Source organism: Scyliorhinus canicula, chromosome 4, assembly GCF_902713615.1.
Source record: "Scyliorhinus canicula chromosome 4, sScyCan1.1, whole genome shotgun sequence".
NCBI classification, from domain to species: Eukaryota; Metazoa; Chordata; class Chondrichthyes; order Carcharhiniformes; family Scyliorhinidae; genus Scyliorhinus; species Scyliorhinus canicula.
Genome location: NC_052149.1, coordinates 76,320,846 through 76,343,178, shown reverse-complemented (window position 1 = coordinate 76,343,178; position 22,333 = coordinate 76,320,846). Strand labels below are relative to the sequence as shown.

Below are 22,333 nucleotides of genomic sequence, written 5' to 3'. Positions count from 1 at the left end.
GAGGATCAGTGTTAGGGTTCGTTCGGAGGTGGCAGCCGTTTATCGACTTCTTCAGGGAAAACTAAACTGTTAGCAGATTCAATAAAACGGGGGTGGGGGTTAGGGAGAAGAGGGGTGGGGAAGTTAGGCTATTTTTGTCTAGTTCAGGCAGAAACAGTGGGAGATGGGAGGGGTGTGTTACGCACTGAATTATGTTTACATTTGTATGTAGAACATAGAACATAGAACAGTACAGCACAGAACAGGCCCTTCGGCCCTCAATGTTGTGCCGAGCCATGATCACCCTACTCAAACCCACATATCCACCCTATACCCGTAACCCAACAACCCCCCCCCCTAACCTTACTTTTTTATTAGGACACTACGGGCAATTTAGCATGGCCAATCCACCTAACCTGCACATCTTTGGACTGTGGGAGGAAACCGGAGCACCCGGAGGAAACCCACGCACACAGGGGGAGGATGTGCAGACTCCACACAGACAGTGACCCAGCCGGGAATCGAACCTGGGACCCTGGAGCTGTGAAGCATTTATGCTAACCACCATGCTACCCTGCTGCCCTAAATGTGTATGTTTTGTTATTATAAAATGCTTTAATAAAATGTTTGTTAAAAAAAGAATCTTACATCATCACATTGTGTCAAATCTATAAAGTTTAGCAGTACAATTCTTTTGTGACCTAATGACATATGAATTCAAAAAGACAATAGGCTGAGGTATGGTTTGAGAAAAAAATAGTAAAACTGCATAATAAAAGCATATTCGCATTCCTTGGACACTCACTATTTCCTTCACAAATATATATGAACCCAACCTGGATTACCTCACTCAGGGCTATTGGGAAAGAGCAAGGGAATGGTACTGTTTGAGGGCTCTACCAAAGAGCTAGCAGAGGCATAATGGACCACGTGACCTCTTCCTGTGTTGTATCATTGTATGATTCTATCTTCCCCTCATATTCGTACATCTGAAGTGAAGTAACTCTAAGAACAGACTTTTTCAAATCTCCAGGCCCGTAACAATCTAACCAGGAGTAAGAAATAGAAGTCAAATTGTTTACAATGTTCCCATGTTTCATACATTGGTTGCTGGGTCTCAAGAACAAAAGTGGCTCACAGATTGCAGTTTGGTTACCCCTTGTGGTGAACCACTGTATTATATTGTACATACTGTTCTTACTTATTGTACTTACTGTTTGTTACATGTCTGGGTTTGTCCCTGCTGGCTCTGCCCCTCGGGCTCAAGTATAAAGGTAGCTAACCTCCAGCCCTGCCCTCATTCTGGGACCGGCTGCCAGCAGGTATCTTTTAGCTGATTAAACCCACAGTTTACTCTTCCGACTATCGTCTGTCGTCATTGACGGTACATCACCCCTCTGGATGGACAAAATGGCCTCCCTTGCACGTGTTGAATTTTGTGGTAATAATTATCAGGCCAAATGTTAACCTGTCTGATTTTTTCAATTTCTCGCCCAAGGCCAATTGAAGTCCCAGCCAGCTAAGGTTTACAACAAATAATTGAACCATTTTCTGCACCCTATGACTGCTACACATACGTGATGCATTTATTCTCTGCCCCTTTGATTATTCATCAGCAATTTGTCACCTTAACATTCACACATCTATAAACATGTTTGGACTTCTTGAAGCCCCACATAAAAGTTGACCAGTTATTTATTTTAAAATGTAATTATTCCTGAGATGTGGATGTTGGTGGCAAGGCCAGCATTTATTTCTCATCCACAATTGCCCTCTAAAATGAGGCGGTGAGCTACCTTTGAGCCCCTGCAGTCCACACAATGAAGGTACTCCCACAGTGCTGTTAGGTAGGACGTTCCAGGGTTTTGACCCAGCAATGATGAAGGAGCAGAGATATATTTCCAAGTCAGAATGCTGCATATCTTGGAGGGGAACTTAGAGATGGTTATATTCCCATGCATCTGTTGCTCTCATCTTCAAGTTGATTGAAGTATGGATTTTGGAGAAGCTTTTCTTGTGAAACTAGTGCTACAAAAGCAAAATACTGCAAATGCTAGGACTCTAAAATAAAAACATGTTCCAAATGGCTCAGCAGTTCATGCAGCATCTGTGGAGAGGGAAAGAACATTAACGTTTCAGGTTGATGATCTTTTTTTGATACATTTAGAGTACCCAATTAATATTTTCCAATTTAGGGGCAATTTAGTGTGGCAAATCCAGCTACCCAGCACATCTTTGGGTTGGGGGGGGGGGGGGGGGGGGCGAAACGCACGCAAACACGGGGAGAATGTGCAAACTCCACACGGACAGTGACCCAGAGCCAGGATCGAACCTGGGACCTCAGCTCCGTGAGGCAGCATTGCTAACCACTGCGCCACCGTGCTGCCCAGTTGACGATCTTTTAATGGAAGGACAAAAGGTCATCAACTCGAAATATGAACTCTGATTCCCTCACCACAGCTGCTGCCTGACCTGCTGAATATTTCCAGCAATCTATTTTCCTTTCCTTCTTACTTTCCATGTAAGCTGATATAGCTAACGATTCTCTCCCCTCAGGTATTATGACCGGTTTTGGGCGCATTTAGTGGGGTTTGTTACGTGTTGCCACGGTTGGCTTTTGTATTTTTGTGGTTATGTAAATATTTAAAATGCCTTCAATGAAATGTATTTTAAAAAAAAATAGAATTGATCAAAATTTTTGTGATGGAAAGCGAATTAAGATTAGTTTATAGATGTTTAATACCGCAAGGTGCGGTGCACAAATAGAAACAAAAAAGGCTTATTTGGCAAAATAAGGTACATGAAATATTGCATCAACTTCACTGCCGATACTTTGTCCACACAGATAAAGCATTAAACCCTGATGTGTTTATTACAGACAATTTAGCCGAGATTAATGAATGCCCTTATACATATAGTAACTAGTTCAATTTGACATTTAATTATACCGTGGCAATGAATTCTTTCAAAGAAGAGCTTGATGAATAGCCACGAGACAAACATTGTACAAATGCTGACAATTTGAAATATTGTTTATTTAAAATAAAAACACAAATAGCTGAAAATGTACAAGAAATCATCCGAAAAAGATATGTAAATGATTTAGGAGTCATTTGCTCGTCTAATATCGAAAACAAATTAACTCATCATTTATAAAATTACTGTTAGTCGAATCTTGCAATATACAAAATGTTTTTTTAAAATTTAGAGTATCAATTTTTTTCCCAATTAAGAGGCAATTTAACATGGCCAATCCACCTCCCTGCACATCTTTGGGTTGTGGGGGTGAAACCCATGCAGACACGGGGAGAATGTGAAAACTCCACACGGAGTTAGGCAGCACGGTAGCATTGTGGATAGCACAATCGCTTCACAGCTCCAGGGTTCCAGGTTCGATTCCGGCTTGGGTCACTGTCTGTGCGGAGTCTGCACATCCTCCCCGTGTGTGCGTGGGTTTCCTCCGGGTGCTCCGGTTTCCTCCCACACTCCAAAGATGTGCGGGTTAGGTGGATTGGCCATGATAAATTGCCCTTAGTGTCCAAAATTGCCCTTAGTGTTGGGTGGGGTTACTAAGTTATGGGGATAGGGTGGAGGTGTTGAACTTGGGTAGGGTGCACTTTCCAAGAGCCGGTGCAGGCTCGATGGGCCAAACAGCCTCCTTCTGCACTGTAAATTCTATGTAATCTATGGATAGTGACACAGCCGGAATCGAACTTGGTTCCTCGGCGCCATGAGGCAGCAGTGCTAACCACTGTGCCACCATGCTGCGCCATACAAAAAAGGTTATTGTGTTTGAAACTGTAGTGATTTACACAAGATATTACTCATTGGTTTGTGGCATTTGAACAAATTGATAAAACACTACATAAAGGCACGATATAATGGCAAGTCCTTTTTTGAAAAAAGTTTTTAAAACAGATACTGACCGTGGGCATACAAAAAACTTTGAACTTAAACCTAACTGAAACTTTTCCAAGCAAAACCTGTTTGCAGACAGCAGAAAATAAAACGCCGGAACAGGTCGGAGGCTGTGGTCTGAAAGGTACCAGAGAAAGTGTCTAAAATTCAATATCTTGACCACCACACCATTTTCTTGGGTACATCAGCTTGCCAATGGTTTTTATAAGCCAGTAAATTGCTTGCTGGAGAATACAAATCATGCCCATTATATCTCTTGTCAATTCAGACAACAGAAAACAGCAGACTGATATACCTCTTTGAACAGGCTACTCTGCTGTACAGATTTATTAAGAATTTAAAATAATTGATAGAAGCAAAGACACTGTTGTTTAAAAATAATCTATATTTTTTTCAATTGCTTTAAGCAAATTTTAGAAAAGACTGCCAGTCACAGGTAGAATGTAAGGGCTGTTAATGGCCTGCGATATCTCATTTATGGTACAATGGCAGAAGTTAAAAAAAAAACTGAAGAGAACTAGAAGTTCCTGAATTGAGAAATTTGTTTTTCCTTTGAATTCTAGCAATGTCTTTGAAGCAGTCAGGCGACCAAAATATTAACCAATGGAAAATGACTTCTAACTGCCAGTTTCTCAGTTATAACAGCCAGTCTATTTTAACAACTGACAATATCTTAAATTACATTTTTACTTGACAAATATTGCTTCAATTAAAATTTAATCATGCTACCTCTGCCAATCAAAATAAACCCTTTACCAACAAGCTGACAATGGGATGCGGTTAGGCCAACATTTGTTGCCCTGTTATATTATTTTTGTTAGATATATATATATATATTACTCTTGTAATTTTGTATTTGTAATATATATATTACTCTTTTTTGTCTAGCTGAGTTGTTGAAATATAGACATAGTCTTCCAGGTGATGACAGAATAATTTAATGAGCAATACGAAATAAACTAGTGAGTTCTTTTTACTTCAATATTGAACTAGTAAACAAACAAGTAACTATAGTTTAAACTATTAAATAAGATAATACTATATACTAAGATCTGTTAACTTCTCTCCAGCTGTTTCCCTTCTGTACTCTCCACACTCCTAACACACACTCCTTAGGAAAGAGCGGGAAAACCTTTTTATCGGTCTTGGTAGTGTGGCCATCTAGTGATCATTTGCCTGTACTTGCTTAACATTACTTGATCATGTATTACTACATACAGAGATCTCTACAGCCCCTAACTGCCCTAAAAAGGCGATGTACCGCCTTCTTGAACTGCTGCAGTTCATGTGGTGTCAGGAAGTGAGTTCTAGGATTTTGACCCAGCAACAGTTAGGGAATGCCGATATAATTCCAAGTCAGGATGGTGTGTGGCATGGATGGGAGCTTGCAGCTGGTAGTGTAGCCATGCCTCTGCTATCCTTGTCCTTCTAGGTGGTAGAGGTTGCAGGTTTGGAAAGTGCTGGAGAAGGAGAATTATTGCAGTGCATTTTTTACATGGTGCACACTTCTGCCAATGTATGTTGGTAGTGGTGGTGGCATGAATGTTGACGTTGGCGGTGGATTCAAGCAGGCTGCTTTATCCTGGATGGTATTTAGCATCGAGAGTCATTGTGGAAAGTATTCCATCACACTCCTGGCTTGTACCATGTAGGTGGCTTTGGTATGCCAAGAGATGAGTTACTTGCCTCAGAATTCCCAGCTTCTGACCTGCTCTTGTAGCCGCAGTATATATGTGTAGAGCAGTTCAGTTTCTGGTCAATGGTAATCCCTGGAATGTTGATAGTGGAGGATTCATTGATGGTAATGCTATCGACTGTCAAAGAGGACGGACGGACAAGGGGGGGGGATTGGATTCTTTCTTGTTGGAGATGAATATTACCTGGAGGTTGTGTAGTGTGAATGTTACTTGTCGCTTGTCAGCCCAAATCTGGATATTGGTGGCTGGTCTGCTCCAGCTGTCGTTGTTCGACAGGCTGCGCCCCACTCGTATATTGTACGTATGGCTGATGGTTCTGTTGTGCAACGGAACAGACAGGCACTGCGCAAAATTGCCTGCCCGCAACCGTTTTCTTCTCCGTTTCCGTCCTTTGTTTTGCCATCTTCTGATACCTCGAACTATGAGGCCACCAGTCAGACTTCCATCCCGCCTGTCAAGGCGCCGTCGTCCCCACCACCACCTCTCCGCCGGTCGACAAGGATCAGACGCTGGGACTGGACTTAATGAACATTTGTTTTGTTTGCTATGTTCTGTTTTCTCACATTAGACAGCTGTCTTCACATGTAAATACGTTCACATATGCCACCACTTGTAAATATGTTAATATATGTCAACACATGTAAGTATGTTCCCATATGCCAACAAAACAAAAAAAAGGGGAGATGTCATGATATGCAGACAATGATATACAGACAGGCAGCTAATGAACACCGAGAACAGGACATGATCAATGAGCAGGCAGGACACTCAGGGGTGGTATCTCACTATAAAAGGCACGAGGCACTCACACTCCGCCTCTTTCCACTGATGAACATCCACAATGAGTCAGGGTGTATTTACAGTATCACACTTCCAGCACGTGGCTAAGAGCTAGTCTGGTACAGTCAGACAGAGTAACCACACTTAGGTGAGCAGAGAGTCAAACTCGTAGAGAACTGTGCTAACTGTGCTACTTGTTCAATAAATCAGATTGAACTAACTTCAAGGTCTGGAGTATCTTTTGGTGAAAGCTGCATCCAGTTGCAGCCTGTGTTATCCCAGAGTACATAACACATCAGGAGGGACATGGGGCATCACTGCCTCATACCCCGGTGCAATATAAAGTATCCTGAATTAATACTATTCATGCACACAGTCGCCATCGGCTCCTTGTACAACAGCTGCACCCACGCCACAGACTTCAGCCCAATTCCAAATTTCTCCAATACTGCCATCAAATAACTCCACTCCACCTGATCAAACACCTTCTGCACATCTAATGCCACCAGCACCTCCGTCTCCCTTCCCTCTGCTGAAGAAAACACATTGGCAGCACGGTAGCACAGTAGTTAGCACCATTGCTTCACTGCTCTTGGGTCCCAGGTTCGATTCCTGCTTGGGTCACTGTCTGTGCGGAGTCTGCACGTTCTCCCCATGTCTGCGTGGGTTTCCTCCGGGTGTTCCGGATTCCTCCCACAAGTCCCGAAAGATGTGCTGTTAGGTAATCTGGACATTCTGAATTCTCTCTCCATGTACCCGAACAGGCGCCCGAATGTGGCGACTAGGGGCCTTTGACAGTAAATTCACTGCAGTGTTAATGTAAGCCTTCTTGTGATAATAAAGATTATTAAAGATTATTATTACATTCAACAGCCTCCCCACATTCGAGTGCAGCTGTCTGCCCTTTACGAACCCTGTCTGATCCTCCCCAATCACCTTCGGAAGGCACCCCAACAAACTTAACGCCAGCCCCTTTGCAAATATCTTGGCGTCTACATTCAGCAGAGATATGGGCCTGTACGACCAATACTCCACCGAATCTTTGTCCTTCTTATGCAACAAGATGGAGGCTTGCGCTTTGTGGCAAGACACCCCTGTCCATCGCATCCTTGAACATTTCCACCACCAACGGCGCTAGCCTATCTTTAAATCTTTTATAAAATTCGACCAGAACCCATCTGCCCCGCTGCTTTCCCTGTCACTTTCACCTCCTCCACCCCCATCGGCTCCTCCAGTCCTGCCCTCTCCACCTCACCCAACCTCAGGCACCCAGAAACTCCCTCATCTCCCACTCCTCCTCTGGTGGCTCTGACTTCTACAAGTCCCTGTAAAACTCCTGAAACACCTTATTAATCTGTTCTGGAGCCACCACCAACTCCCCCTGTCCTGTCCCACACCTGAACCATCTCCCTTGCCATGGCCTCCCTATGAAGCTGACCTGCCAACATATGTCCTGCCTTCTCCCCGTATTCATAGACAGCCCACCTCATCCTTCTCAACTGATGCACCGCTTCGTTACGGACAATAGGCCTACAACTCCAGCAGAGGGCAGCAGAGCAGAGCTACTGATCAGCTGTTCTGGGGAAATTTGCATACGTGCAGTGCGGTCAGCCTAAGTTGAAGGTGAACCTGCGAAGAAGACCCAAGGAGTTTGAATAAAGGCAAGCAACCAGCAGAGGGCAGCAGAGCAGAGCTACTACTGATCAGCTGTTCTGGGGAAATTTGCATACGTGCAGTGCGGTCAGCCTAAGTTGAAGGTGGTTTGTGGAGGGGCTGTTGGCAAGTGACAGTTAAACCCGAAACACTTTGTGAGTGTTTCCCACCCTACCTCCTCCTCTAACCAACCCCCCCACCTCCTCCTCTAACCAACCCCCCCACCCCACGGTGGTTGGGAAGCGGGAGCAGGGGCCTGTCGTGAAGGTGAGTGAGTGCCTTTAAATTTGCTTACCTTTCAGCGGGATCAGGGTTTGAGGTAATATCAGGTAAGCCCTTCCGTTTTTTTTCTTTTTCTTGTTTTTTTTAATCTAGAGGGGATGTCAGGGAAGGCAGTACAATGCTCCTCCTGCAGAATGTTTGAGGTGAGGGACGCCGTCAGTGTCCCTGCTGATTTCATCTGTGGGAAGTGCACCCAACTCCAGCTCCTCAAAAACCGTGTTAGGGACCTGGAGCTTGAGCTGGATGAACTTCGGATCATTCGGGAGGCAGAGGGGGTCATAGATAGGAGCTTCAGGGAAGTAGTTACACCAAAGACTGGAGATAGATGGGTAACTGTAAGAGGGATTGGGAAGAAGCAGTCAGTGCAGGGACCCCCTGCGGTCGTTCCCCTGAGTAACAAGTATACCGTTTTGGATACTTGTGGGGGGGACGACTTACCAGGGGTAAGCCATGGGGTACGGGCCTCTGGCACGGAGTCTGTCCCTGTTGCTCAGAAGGGAAGGGGGGAAAGGAGTAGAACATTAGTAATTGGGGACTCAATAGTCAGGGGCACAGATAGGAGATTTTGTGGGAGCGAGAGAGTCTCACGTTTGGTATGTTGCCTCCCAGGTGCAAGGGTACGTGATGTCTCGGATTGTGTTTTCCGGGTCCTTAAGGGGGAGGGGGAGCAGCCCCAAGTCGTAGTCCACATTGGCACTAACGACATAGGTAGGAAAGGGGACAAGGATGTCAGGCAGGCCTTTAGGGAGCTAGGATGGAAGCTCAGAGCGAGAACAAACAGAGTTGTTATCTCTGGGTTGTTGCCCGTGCCACGTGATAGTGAGATGAGGAATAGGGAGAGAGAGCAATTAAACACGTGGCTACAGGGATGGTGCAGGCGGGAGGGATTCAGATTTCTGGATAACTGGGGCTCATTCTGGGGAAGGTGGGACCTCTATAGACAGGATGGTCTACATCTGAACCTGAGGGGCACCAATATCCTGGGGGGGAGATTTGTTAGTACTCTTTGGGGGGGTTTAAACTAATTCAGCAGGGGCATGGGAACCTGGATTGTAGTTTTGGGGTGCGAGAGATTGAGAGTAGAGAGGTCAGGAGCACAGTTTTGACTTCGCAGGAGGGCGGCAGTGTTCAGGTCTGTGGTTTGAAGTGTGTCTATTTCAATGCCAGGAGTATACGAAATAAGGTAGGGGAACTGGCAGCATGGGTTGGTACCTGGGACTTCGATGTTGTGGCCATTTCAGAGACATGGATAGAGCAGGGACAGGAATGGTTGTTGCAGGTTCCGGGGTTTAGGTGCTTTAGTAAGGTCAGAGAAGGGGGCAAAAGAGGGGGAGGTGTGGCGCTGCTAGTCAAGGACAGTATTACGGTGGTAGAAAGGATGCAAGATGGGGACTCTTCTTCCGAGGTAGTATGGGCTGAGGTTAGAAACAGGAAAGGAGAGGTCACCCTGTTGGGAGTTTTCTATAGGCCACCTAATAGTTCTAGAGATGTAGAGGAAAGGATGGCGAAGATGATTCTGGAAAAGAGCGAAAGTAACAGGGTAGTTGTTTCCTAATATTGACTGGAAAAGATATAGTTCGAGTACATTGGATGGGTCGTTCTTTGTACAATGTGTGCAGGAGGGTTTTCTGACACAATATGTTGACAGGCCAACAAGAGGTGAGGCCACTTTGGATTTGGTTTTGGGTAATGAACCAGGCCAGGTGTTAGATCTGGAGGTAGGTGAACACTTTGGAGACAGTGACCACAATTCGGTGACCTTTACGTTAGTGATGGAAAGGGATAAGTATACCCCGCAGAGCAAGAGTTATAGCTGGGGGAAGGGCAATTATGATGCCATTAGACATGACTTAGGATGTGTTGGTTGGAGAAATAGGCTGAAAGGGTTGGGCACACTGGATATGTGGAGCTTGTTCAAGGAACAGCTATTGCATGTTCTTGATAAGTACGTACCAGTCAGGCAGGGAGGAAGGGGTCGAGCGAGGGAACCGTGGTTTACCAAAGAAGTGGAATCTCTTGTTAAGAGGAAGAAGGAGGCCTATGTGAAGATGAGGCGTGAAGTTTCAGTTGGGGCGCTTGATAGTTACAAGGAAGCGAGGAAGGATCTAAAGAGAGAGCTGAGACGAGCAAGGAGGGGACATGAGAAGTCTTTGGCAGGTAGGATCAAGGAAAACCCAAAAGCTTTCTATAGGTATGTCAGGAATAAAAGAATGACTAAGGTAAGAGTAGGGCCAGTCAAGGACAGTGGTGGGAAGTTGTGTGTGGAGGCTGAGGAGATAAGCGAGATACTAAATGAATACTTTTCGTCAGTATTCACTCAAGAAAAAGATAATATTGTGGAGGAGAATGCTGAGACCGAGGCTATTAGAATAGATGGCATTGAGGTGCGTAGGGAAGAAGTGTTGGCAATTCTGGACAAGGTGAAAATAGATAAGTCCCCGGGGCCGGATGGGATTTATCCTAGGATTCTCTGGGAAGCCAGGGAAGAGATTGCTGAGCCTTTGGCTTTGATTTTTAGGTCATCATTGGCTACAGGAATAGTGCCAGAGGACTGGAGGATAGCAAATGTGGTCCCTTTGTTCAAGAAGGGGAGTAGAGATAACCCCGGTAACTATAGGCCGGTGAGCCTAACGTCTGTGGTGGGTAAAGTCTTGGAGAGGATTATAAAAGATACGATTTATAATCATCTAGATAGGAATAATATGATTAGGGATAGTCAGCATGGTTTTGTGAAGGGTAGGTCATGCCTCACAAACCTTATCGAGTTCTTTGAGAAGGTGACTGAACAGGTAGACGAGGGTAGAGCAGTTGATGTGGTGTATATGGACTTCAGTAAAGCGTTTGATAAGGTTCCCCACGGTCGGCTATTGCAGAAAATACGGAGGCTGGGGATTGAGGGTGATTTAGAGATGTGGATCAGAAATTGGCTAGTTGAAAGAAGACAGAGAGTGGTAGTTGATGGGAAATGTTCAGAATGGAGTTCAGTTACGAGTGGCGTACCACAAGGATCTGTTCTGGGGCCGTTGCTGTTTGTCATTTTTATAAATGACCTAGAGGAGGGCGCAGAAGGATGGGTGAGTAAATTTGCAGACGACACTAAAGTCGGTGGAGTTGTAGACAGTGCGGAAGGATGTTGCAGGTTACAGAGGGACATAGATAAGCTGCAGAGCTGGGCTGAGAGGTGGCAAATGGAGTTTAATGTGGAGAAGTGTGAGGTGATTCACTTTGGAAAGAATAACAGGAATGCGGAATATTTGGCTAATGGTACAATTCTTGGTAGTGTGGATGAGCAGAGGGATCTCGGTGTCCATGTACATAGATCCCTGAAAGTTGCCACCCAGGTTGATAGGGTTGTGAAGAAGGCCTATGGTGTGTTGGCCTTTATTGGTAGAGGGATTGAGTTCCGGAGCCATGAGGTCATGATGCAGCTGTACCAAACTCTGGTACGGCCGCATTTGGAGTATTGCGTACAGTTCTGGTCGCCTCATTATAGGAAGGACGTGGAAGCTTTGGAACGGGTGCAGAGGAGATTTACCAGGATGTTGCCTGGTATGGAGGGAAAATCTTATGAGGAAAGGCTGATGGACTTGAGGTTGTTTTCGTTAGAGAGAAGAAGGTTAAGAGGTGACTTAATAGAGGCATACAAAATGATCAGAGGGTTAGATAGGGTGGACAGCGAGAGCCTTCTCCCGCGGATGGAGGTGGCTAGCACGAGGGGACATAGCCTTAAATTGAGGGGTAATAGATATAGGACAGAGGTCAGAGGTGGGTTTTTTACGCAAAGAGTGGTGAGGCCGTGGAATGCCCTACCTGCAACAGTAGTGAACTCGCCAACATTGAGGGCATTTAAAAATTTATTGGATAAGCATATGGATGATAAGGGCATAGTGTAGGTTAGATGGCCTTTAGTTTTTTTTTTTCCATGTCGGTGCAACATCGAGGGCCGAAGGGCCTGTACTGCGCTGTATCGTTCTATGTTCTATGTTCTATGTTAACTCCTTGCTCTTTGCCAGAAGCCCCAGATTCAGGTCCCACACGTAGCTCCCATCCCACTTCCAAAATCTCTGATCAGTTGTTGCCGTTCCTCCCTCTCCTCCCATCCACTGTAGCCTTAAACACGATCACCTTCCGCCCCCCGCACCGCCTTCAGAGCCTCCCAAACCACAGACAGAGAACCTCCCCCGAGCAATTGAACCCCACATACTCTTCAATCACCTTTCCCATCATCACAGAAGCTCCAATTTGCCAATAAACCCACATCCATCCTCCACCCCGGCTTCTGGGCTGCTCCCTTCTCCAATACCACGCCCATCTAATGCGGAGCATAATCCGGGATCACAACTGCCGAATACTCTGCCCACTTAGCTCCCCCCCGCACTATCAACTCGGTATCCAGCTCCGGGATGGCAGTCAACACTCTCTTCACGAACCCCGCATCATCCCAATTTAGGGCATATACGCTTAACAGCCTCCCCTCTAACACTCGTCACTATCATGTACCTGCCCCCCTGATCCGCCATCACCTTCTCCACCTGAAACTTTATCCACTTGCCCACCAAGATCCCCACCCCCCAAACCCTACTCACAAAGCCTGAATGAAACACCCGACTCACCCACCACTTCCTAAGCCTTATCTGATCCTTCACCCTCAAATCGATCTCCTGCAACATCACCACATCAGCTTTTGAACTCTTCAAATGCGCAAAATCTCTCGCACTCTTCCCCGCTCCCTCAACCCCTTCGTGTCCCACGTCACTATTCTGACTGGGGGCCTCTCACCCCTTGACCCTCCTACCCGCCATCACCATTACCCCAGGCCCTGCCCATTCGGCTGGACCCGCCCCATTCTTTTGTTACCGTTGACTCTCTCCCCCATTCCCAGAATCCCCCCTATCCACTTCCTCTTGCAAATACCTCACCCAGTATCGATCCCCACCCCCACCCATTCACACCTCCCAGGTCCATCGAAATGTTTGACCAGACTCCAACGACCACAGCCTCTCCCCCCACCACAATCCCTTTTACTAGCCAACCTATGTTGGTTAGTGGGGTGACCCCTACTGGAGTCCCCCTCCTCAGTAACCCAGCCCCACTTGCCCAAAACCCAACTCCCTCGATCCAGAAAACAAAACGGAACCACACCATAAGGAAAAAAACAGAACACATTTAAATAACCCCCCCATTTAAGAGACAGAGCCAAAACCCCAATCAAATAGAAAACCCTCAATAAAGGCAAAATAATCCTCGTCCCAGCCAACCAAGTCCAGATACCAACTCTCATCTCAGTCCCAGTCCTTCAGCCTTAACAAATACCTCCGCCGCTTCGCTAGGTAGACCACTCAAAATCTCACTCTGCTGCTGTACAATGCCGCCTTCACCCATCCACAGGCCGCCCACCTTCCTGCCAACTCCGCCGCCAGATCTTGGTATTTGCATATACCAATGCCTTCCCACTTCACCTCTCGTCTCTGCTTATCCCAGCTCGAAACCTTCTCCTTCATGTGGAGCCTGTGAAAGCGGACTATAGCCGCCCTTGTTGGCTCATTCGCTTTAGGCTTCGGCCTGACCGACCATGTGCCCTGTCAAACTCGTAGCAGGAGGGTTCTTCCCCCTCTTCCATCAACTCAGCAAACATCTTTGCAAAGTCCTCGCTCGGCTTTTGGCCCTCCATCCCCTCAGGCAGGCCCACGATTCTCAAAATGTGCCTCCTCGACCTGTTCTCCAGCTCCTCCACCGTGGCTCTGAGCCTTTTGACCTCCGCCACCCTCTGCAGCTCCTCACCCATCGAGGTGAACTGGTCACTGTGTTGCAACAGTGCCTCCTCGTCCCCCTTCAACTTCTCTCCATGCTCCTGCATCTTGACCGACATCTTCATCATTGCAGCCTTTACTGGGGCAATGGCCTTCTCCACCTACTCAGCGTAGCCATTAGCTCCCTCCGAAGCACCTCCAAATATTTGGCAAACAACCTTTCAAATTCCTCTGACATCACCTTGGAAAGAGTTTCCACCCTGAGGGGAGTGACCCCAGGACCCCAACTCTAACCAGTGGAGAGTTGTTTCTCCGATTCCCATTGACTTCAATTTTGTTAGAGTTCCTTGATTCTATACTTGATCAAATGCTGCCTTGCTATCAAGGGAAGTCACTCATCTCTAGAATGCAGCTTGACCAAGATTGAAATGTGGTCCGGAGCGGAGTGGGTCCTTGCCGAGTATCAGTTGTGATGCATCCCTCACGAAACACAGCCTCATTGTAGAAGCTACACATGAGCCTTAGCTAAACTATAAGAGTGTTCCCAGTGTAATGGAACTACATCCACTACGGTGGCTATCTTTAGTATATGAATTTGAATATGTGCTCAGGGTGTAGATAGTAAATGCAATCTCAAAGTTGCCGAAATATTTTTTATTGCAAATATCAAATTATCAAGCCAGAGATTAAATTTCAACATTTCTGCTTTAAAGGAATTTTTTAAAGTGGAAATATTTCTTTCAGGAATAACTCATTGGAGGTAGTAAAACTGAAATTTACATTACTGTATACATTTGACAAAAATACTATGAAAGCATAATTTCAAAGAGCACCTATGGAGCCTTGAATAACACAATGAATAAACAAGTGTATGAGGAGTTATATATTTAGTTCTCCTGAACCTTAGCAGTCTGGTAGCTTCTTCTTTTACCTTGTGCCACTACAACAAAAAATAGTAATATAGAATTACAATTCACATTGGAAATAAGTAACAGTATTTTGTCCTCCAATCTCAAAGGTACTGAATCATAAGGGGATACAATTCGACAGGAACCAGTTAAATTACCCAAGTGGCCAATGTGTTGCCAGATATAGGGAAGCAGAGGTGTCAATGTCATGGATGTTCATCATTACTGACCCCAATTACATTATTTTCCACATTCTTTCTAAAACCGTATGTCAGAGAAATGTCAGAATGAGGAAAAATGCCCGATTTTTTGATCTGTCTAACTCAGAAGTTTTGAAATCAACTGCAACACCATAATCACTGTTCCTCTACCAAGAAACAGCTCTCGTAGTCTTAGGGCTCTGTAACCCACTGGGCGGTGTACATACTAAACCATTCAGAAAATTGTTTTTTATGCACTTTATCAGTACCTGCATTTTTCTCCTAAGTTATGTACGATGTTCCCAGACCTGGTCAAAGTTACTCCAAACTAGTTGCTAGGATATTTGATGAGAGTGGGATAGAATAATTCTCCCTCCCTTAATCTCACTGAATCTTCTCCAGTGTTATCACTGATGTTACAGAAACCAAAAAAAACATAGTTAGGTACATGACCCCACCCTAAGGAATTTTATGTTTGTGCTAAAATCCCCTAGCATCATAATACCTTAAGTGCATAATTTAGAACTGATTTTAGAAAACAATCAAGAAAACATTTTCTTGAGATTCTAAAAATATCTGTACGAGTCAGAGTATGTAGTGTAATCGTGTTGCAGGGGCATTCAAAAGGTTAATCACTGATTTTATTTTTGTTTGTTTCCAGTTAAGTCACAACATAAACCAAGTCGACTGTCTGGAGTTGTGTGTTTGTAAGTAGATTTGCACAGACTTTGCAGTTCTCACTAGTTAGCTTAGGATTGTAAATGTTGGGAAATTTGCAAACTGAAACACTACTACTTACTGAGTTCTCTGTTTCTTCGGAGCTCAGCATTCAGATCCCCTGACTTGATCCAGGTACCCATGAAATACTCCAACTCTGTACTGCCCTCCAAAGCCTGAAATAATAGCAAAGTGATAGGCTTGTTGCATGACCAACTATACATAACTCTGGGGTTATTTTTTTACCGTTACTACAACTTTGGATCAACAAACTGTTCTAACATCTATTATTGTTCTTGCTCGATTTATAAATCTATAACTGTTGACAACAAAATTGATCACTTAAAAGTCTACATATATACTAACCTCAATAATCAGGCCACAAAAAATGCAATGTTTAAAATGTATTCAATTTTGCAAATTTTGATGCAGACTTGGATTGCTGGAGTGCAGGATTGGGCTGAGGCGTTATGTTCTTTAAAGATAAATTTAGAGTACCCAATTATTTTTTTTTCCAATTAAGAGGTAATTTGGCGTGGCCAACCCACTTACCCTGCACATTTTGGGCTGTGGAGGCGAGACCCGCAGACACGGGGAGAATGTGCAAACTCCACACGGACAGTGGCCCAGGGCCGGGATTGAACCCGGGTCCTTGGCGCCATGAAGCAGCAGTGCTAACCACTGTGCCGCCATGCCACCTTAGGCTTAGGCATTATGTTAACAATCACTGTTCAGTCTGACACAAAGAATGGTCAATTCTGTGAGAAGCTGGAGGGTGCTTGCCACCCCAGTGAAAAGGCAAAGCATTGCCAGCAATTAACATCAAGTGTGTAAGAAAAATAAATAATCAATTTATATTATTTGCAGCCAAAAAGGGGCTACCAAAACAATGATGAGCCATCAAAAGGCATGATTCGGACACAAGGACTAGAGCAGCAATCGGCAGTGCCATTTTGAAATACCAGAATCTCTATCAGCTTCTCTATACTGACCTGTAGAGCACTCAGCTTCTCTCTGGTTGCTTTGATAACCAAGACAGATTTTTCCACCGTTGACCTCAAAATATGTAATCTGTATCAAGACAAAGGATCGAAGTTGTAGCACAAACTTCACAACTCGGCAATTTATACATATTAATAATTCTACATAATTGAAAATGGAATGAGACAAGTACTTGAAAATCAAGAATATAAAAAGATAAAGTGAAGGATAGGGATGCAGGATTAGAGTTGACCAGAGTTGACAGCAATAATTGCAGTCAGACATGCCAAGACTATTCCTATATGCTGTATTACTATTATTTTATTTACATCACATTAGTCTTACAGATAGCACACATTCCTGGAAGCTGTTACATGGTCACATTTCGTGTATTTTCTGACTCACTGAAAGCAAAGCCTCAGGGATCTGATACTTCCTCTGTACATCATTTAAAAATATACATTTATATAGTTATGTAGCACCATCAGTTTTCGTCAAAAAATCTTGTTACGCAGGGAAGCCCATCTTCCACATTGTGCAAGACTTCTTGGTGATTCAGTGACTCACCCTTTCTTGTCTGCATGCAGATGTCCTCTTGTGGAAACTGCAGTTCTTTCTGTCCTCAATTCCACAACATCTACAAGACACCAGAAAACGGTCATCTTTTAATTTGCTCTTTTAAGCATTGAAGAGTTGCATATGTTACCTCTAATTTTCTGCTTGCCTGATCAATAGTTATTACTGGAGAAAAGGAGGGCAAACAATCTGATCCCTGTTCTTGGCAAAGGCTGTTTTGAAACAGACTTTGGTATATATGTACGACTGTCCCAAGTCCCTGGTTTTCTCTCTTCTGACTTAAGGAAGCACCTGAACGCAGGGCCAGGCTCCGTAGCCGATATCAGGAGGAAACGTGTCTGTCTGTATATGTTGCGCGTGTCTGTATATGAGGTGGGTGCAGAATGAAACTATATCTGTATCCTCTTCATCATCATCATGGCGGTATCACCTTTAAATTTACTGCATAGTAGTAGGAAATAATTTGTATTTATATGCTTAATAAATCTCACTGTCCCACTTGCAACTTCTCTGGTCTCCATTTTAATGATACAGCACTTTCTCCTTTTTTTCAATCCCATTGAATATTTCTGAAATTATTATGGACAAATGTTTTGCGGATACTTTTTATAACAAATTCAAATGATCATCTTTGCCTGATAGACCAAAACTGGAAGACAGCATAAATCGGTCAACTAGTTAAGAAGTAACCATGAATACATTGTTAGCATGTCATGCAGCCATAAGATAACACACAAATCAAAATTAATTAATTTTAAGTTATTACCATACCAGATTTTTCCCTAAATGGGGAACTGCTAAGACACTGAGTTCCAGTGACTGGACAAAACCTTTCAATGGAAATCTGGCGGTCCTTCTTGTGAGGCATTGCTTCAACTTCCTGCAGTTATAGAAGAAAGTGCCCTTAAGTCATAATTTTCAGCTTTTGTTTTAATGAAAGCATCTTCAAATGTTCATATCCATAGCACTTACCTTTTTTTCTAACTGAAGGGACCGTTTAACTCTGAAACATTAAAATAAATAAGTTTTAGGAAGACACGGAACATGGTAGGAATGCGAGTGGTGAGGAGGATGTTAAGAGGCTCAAAGTAATTTATGCAAGTTGAGTGAGTGGGCAAATATATGGCAGATGCAGTGTAACGTGGATAAATGTGAAGTTATCCACTTTGGACGGAGAAACGGAATGGCAGGGCATTATTTAAATTGTGATAGACTGGGAAATGTTGACCTACAAAGGACCTGGGTGTCCTTGTACACCAGTCACTGAAAGTAAGCAGTTCGGAAGGCAAATGGTATGTTGGTCTTCATTGCAAGAGTGCAGGAGCACAGATGTCTTACTGCAGCTATAAAGGCCTTACTGAGACTGTGTGCAGTTTTGACAACATTATCTAAGAAATGCCATATCATCATGACTAGATATTCAGATCTTTCATGTTTGTCCACATATCTCACCTATGTTTTTTTTAAGAAAACCCAAGATAAATTAAGCTACTTTGTCTCACAGGAAGTAAACATACAAATCAACAGTTACAATTCCTTTTGTATAGCAATACAAAATAAAGAATACACTGTGCTTCCCCACATCAGTGGTTACTCATTCTTGACTCAAAAAAAAAGATCCTCACTACTCACGTGGACCTGACTAAAGATCATCTTTGGAGCCGTCCTGTTTCTGAACCTGACTCACTTAGCAACCTGTTCCCCAGACTCAATTCTGTTTTTCCAAAACTTGAATTCACAATCGGAAGAGAAGGTCTTTTCAGGGCCAGAGGGTTCCCAATACAAAAGGTGTGAGGTGCTTATTGATTCGCAAGATAGGGCATCGATTTTAGTTCAACTGTACTTTAGCCACATTTCAATTTGGTTCCTTTTTTAAAAAAAAAAGTGTGCTTTAGATACACATAACAATTTCCTCCAGGTCAGTTATCAAAAAATGGTTTTAAAAAGAATTCTGAAATGTGGCACTACCCTAGCTACTTTGTCCAAATAAACATTGTAGATGTATTGAGCGTCAATGGGCTATTTGATTTCAGGAGATATCACAGGAGGAAGACTAAATTCTGTTCTCTTTTGATGTCCACAAATACACATTTTCTAATGTTGCACCCTAGCTGATTTACCCCTCTCAGTAGTTCAGGGCACTCTGAGTAAGACAAGAGTTACGATTGTGTTCCTCAACTAGATTTAGTGATTAGCGCAGTTTTGTGGGAATATTTCATTTTCATGTGCATAAAGATGAGGTTAGCTTGACACATGAATAATTGAGTTAAATTATTGGTTAGGTGACCTAATAGGGCTTGCTGAGCAATCAATTATAATTGATTTGTTGAGGTACTTTTCTTAAATTCAAAATCAATTAATTGACCTCTCATCGATCCACTGTCATGTAATCTGGCCTTGTCATTTAATGATCCTGTTTCACTCCACATCAGCGACATTGTTGCAACACCAAAACAAACTGGAATTTCTTTCTGGCCTTCAGTTTATTAAATCAGGGATATTGCACAAAATGAACCTGAGCAACATTGGTGCATTCCCAAAACTGGGCAAGGTGAGGATTTTTTTTTCGATATGATGAAATATTTGTGCCAATCAAAATTAAGCAGGAGTATGAGGCAAAGAGGTGACTTGGGAGAAAGGTATTAAAATGGGAAATGATAAAAAGACCACAACAGGAAAGGATAGACTGAGATTACAATTCTAAGAATAAATCAGCAGATAAGGCTGATAATTGGGAAAAAGAGAAAACTTAAGGCCCTGTATCTGAATGTTATTGCATTCAAAACAAAGCATCTGAACTGATAGCGTAAATAAATATAAATATGATCAATTAGCCATTACAGAGACATGGCTGCAGGATGACATAGATTAGGACCTATATGTTGACATGACATTTAGGAAGGACAGGAAGTTAGGAAAAGGTGGAAGGGAGGCTCTGTTAATTAAGGTTGGTACTAGCACGTCCCCCCCTCTCCTCATCCCCCCTCCTCCTCTCTCCCCATCCCCCACCTCCTCCCTCCCCATCCCCCCTCCTCCTCCCTCCCCATCCACCCTCCTCCTCCCTCCCCATCCACCCTCCTCCTCCCTCCTCCTCCCTCTCCCTCCTCCTCTCTCCCCGTCCCCCTCCTCCTCCCTCCCAATCCCCCCTCCCCACCCCACCCTCCTCCCCATCCCCCCTCCTCCTCCCTCCCCATCCCCCCTCCCTCCCCATCCCCCCTCCCTCCCCATCCCCCCTCCCCATCCCCCCTCCTCCTCTCTCCCCGTCCCCCCTCCTCCTCCCTCCCTCCCCATCCTTCCCCCCGCATCATCCTTTCCCCCATCATCCTTTCTCCCCCTCCCCCCATCATCCTTCCCCCCCCAATCATCCTCCCCCCCATCATCCGTTCTCCCCCTCATCATCCTCCCCCCCATCATCCTTTCCCTCATCATCCTTTCTCCCCATCATCCTTTCCCCCATATCATCCTTCCCCCATCATCCTCCCCCCATCCATCATCCTTTCCCCCCCCATACATCATCCTTTCTCCCCCATGCATCATCCTTTCCCCCCCCATCCATCATCCTCCCCCATCCATCATCCTCCCCCCATCCATCACATCCCCCCAATCCATCATCCTTTACCCCCCATCCATCATCATCCCCCCAATCCATCATCCTTTCCCCCCCATCCATCATCCTTTCCATACTCCCATCCATCATCCTTTCCCCCCATAATCTTTCCCCCCATCCATCATCCTTTCCCCCCTCCCATCCATCATCCTTTCCCCCTCATCTTTCCCCCCATCCATCATCCTTTCCCCCCCCATCCATCATCCGTTCCCCCCATCCATCATCATCCCCCCAATCCATCATCCTTTCCCCCCCATCCATCATCATCCCCCCAATCCATCATCCTTTCCCCCCCCCATCATCTTCCCCCCCATCATCCTTCCCCCCCATATCATCTTTCGCCCCCCATATCATCCTTCCCCCATATCATCCTTCCCCCCCATCTCATCCTTCCCCCCCAACATCCTTCTCCCCCCCATATCATCCTTCCCCCCATATCATCCTTCCCCCCCATATCATCCTTCCCTCCCCCCCCATCATCCTTCTCTCCCCCCCCATCATCCTTTCTCCCCCCCCATCATCCTTCTCCCCCCCCCATCATCCTTCTCCCCCATCCTTCTCCCCCCCATCCTTCTCCTCCCCCCCCATCCTTCTCCTCCTCCCCCCCCCCCCTCCTCCCCCCCCCTCCCCCTCCTCCCCCCCTCCCCCCATCCCTCCTCCTCCCCCCCCATCATTCTCCTCCTCCCCCCCCCCATCATCTTCTCCTCCTCCCCCCCCCCCATCCTCTCCTCCCCCCCCCATCCTTTCTCCTCCCCCCCCCCCCCCCATCATCTCCTCCTCCCCCCCCATCATCTCCTCCTCCCCCCCCCCATCCCTCCCCCCCCCCATCCTCTCCTCCCCCCATCATCATCCTCCCCTCCTCCCTCCCCCCTCCCCCCCCCCCCCCTCCTCTCCCCCCCCCCCCACATTCTCCTCCTCCCCCCCCCCCCCCCCCCCTTCCCCCTCCCCCCCCCCCCCACCTCCTTTTCCCCCTCTCCCCCCTCCTTTTCCCCCTCTCCCCTCCTCCTTTTCCCCCTCTCCCCTCCTCCTTTTCCCTCCCCTCCTCCAACTCACTCACGGGCGTCTCTCCTCCATTCTGGCTCCCCCGCTGCGGTTTGTTTTTGCCGCCCGGTGCTGTCTTTTTGCGGTCCGGGTGCGAAGCGAAGCTGATCGAGCTTCGGGCTGTTTTCTTCGCCGATCACGTTTCAGGGTCAAATCACTTTGCCCTTATTTATTTCGGGCTTCATGAAGTTTTTTGTAATTAAAAGCTTGTCACGTTTCCCAGTTCGGTAGATATTGGGTCGAT

At 45.4% G+C, this 22,333-nt stretch overlaps 1 protein-coding gene across 3 annotated transcripts; it reads right to left on the bottom strand.

The window, feature by feature from the left end:
• Window positions 1-14,698: 14,698 nt before the first annotated feature.
• LOC119964686 (centromere protein R-like) lies at window positions 14,699-22,325 on the bottom strand. 3 transcript variants are annotated; one of them, XM_038794496.1, is made up of 7 exons: window positions 22,106-22,325; window positions 18,414-18,444; window positions 18,213-18,321; window positions 17,433-17,502; window positions 16,877-16,955; window positions 15,967-16,060; window positions 14,699-14,999 (listed from the first exon to the last, which is right to left on the bottom strand). In XM_038794496.1, the coding sequence occupies exons 1-7, from the start codon at window positions 22,120-22,122 to the stop codon at window positions 14,947-14,949; spliced, it is 453 nt and encodes a 150-aa protein (XP_038650424.1). In that variant the 5' UTR covers window positions 22,123-22,325; the 3' UTR covers window positions 14,699-14,946. The 3 variants fall into 3 exon arrangements, with proteins under 3 accessions (XP_038650424.1, XP_038650425.1, XP_038650426.1); XM_038794497.1 differs by having other exon boundaries at window positions 22,102-22,298; XM_038794498.1 differs by lacking the exon at window positions 22,106-22,325 and having other exon boundaries at window positions 18,213-18,323; window positions 18,415-18,433.
• Between the last annotated feature and the right edge of the window lie 8 nt (window positions 22,326-22,333).

What these genes read in the sequence shown, in the direction of transcription:
- LOC119964686 (XM_038794496.1), bottom strand. An exon ending in CCCTTCAGTTAGAAAAAAAG is followed by an intron (nt 18,322 to 18,413) that starts GTAAGTGCTATG and finishes CTATAACTGCAG; the next exon opens with GAAGTTGAAGCAATGCCTCA. An exon ending in CCGAAGAAACAGAGAACTCA is followed by an intron (nt 15,000 to 15,966) that starts GTAAGTAGTAGT and finishes TTTTTGTTGTAG; the next exon opens with TGGCACAAGGTAAAAGAAGA.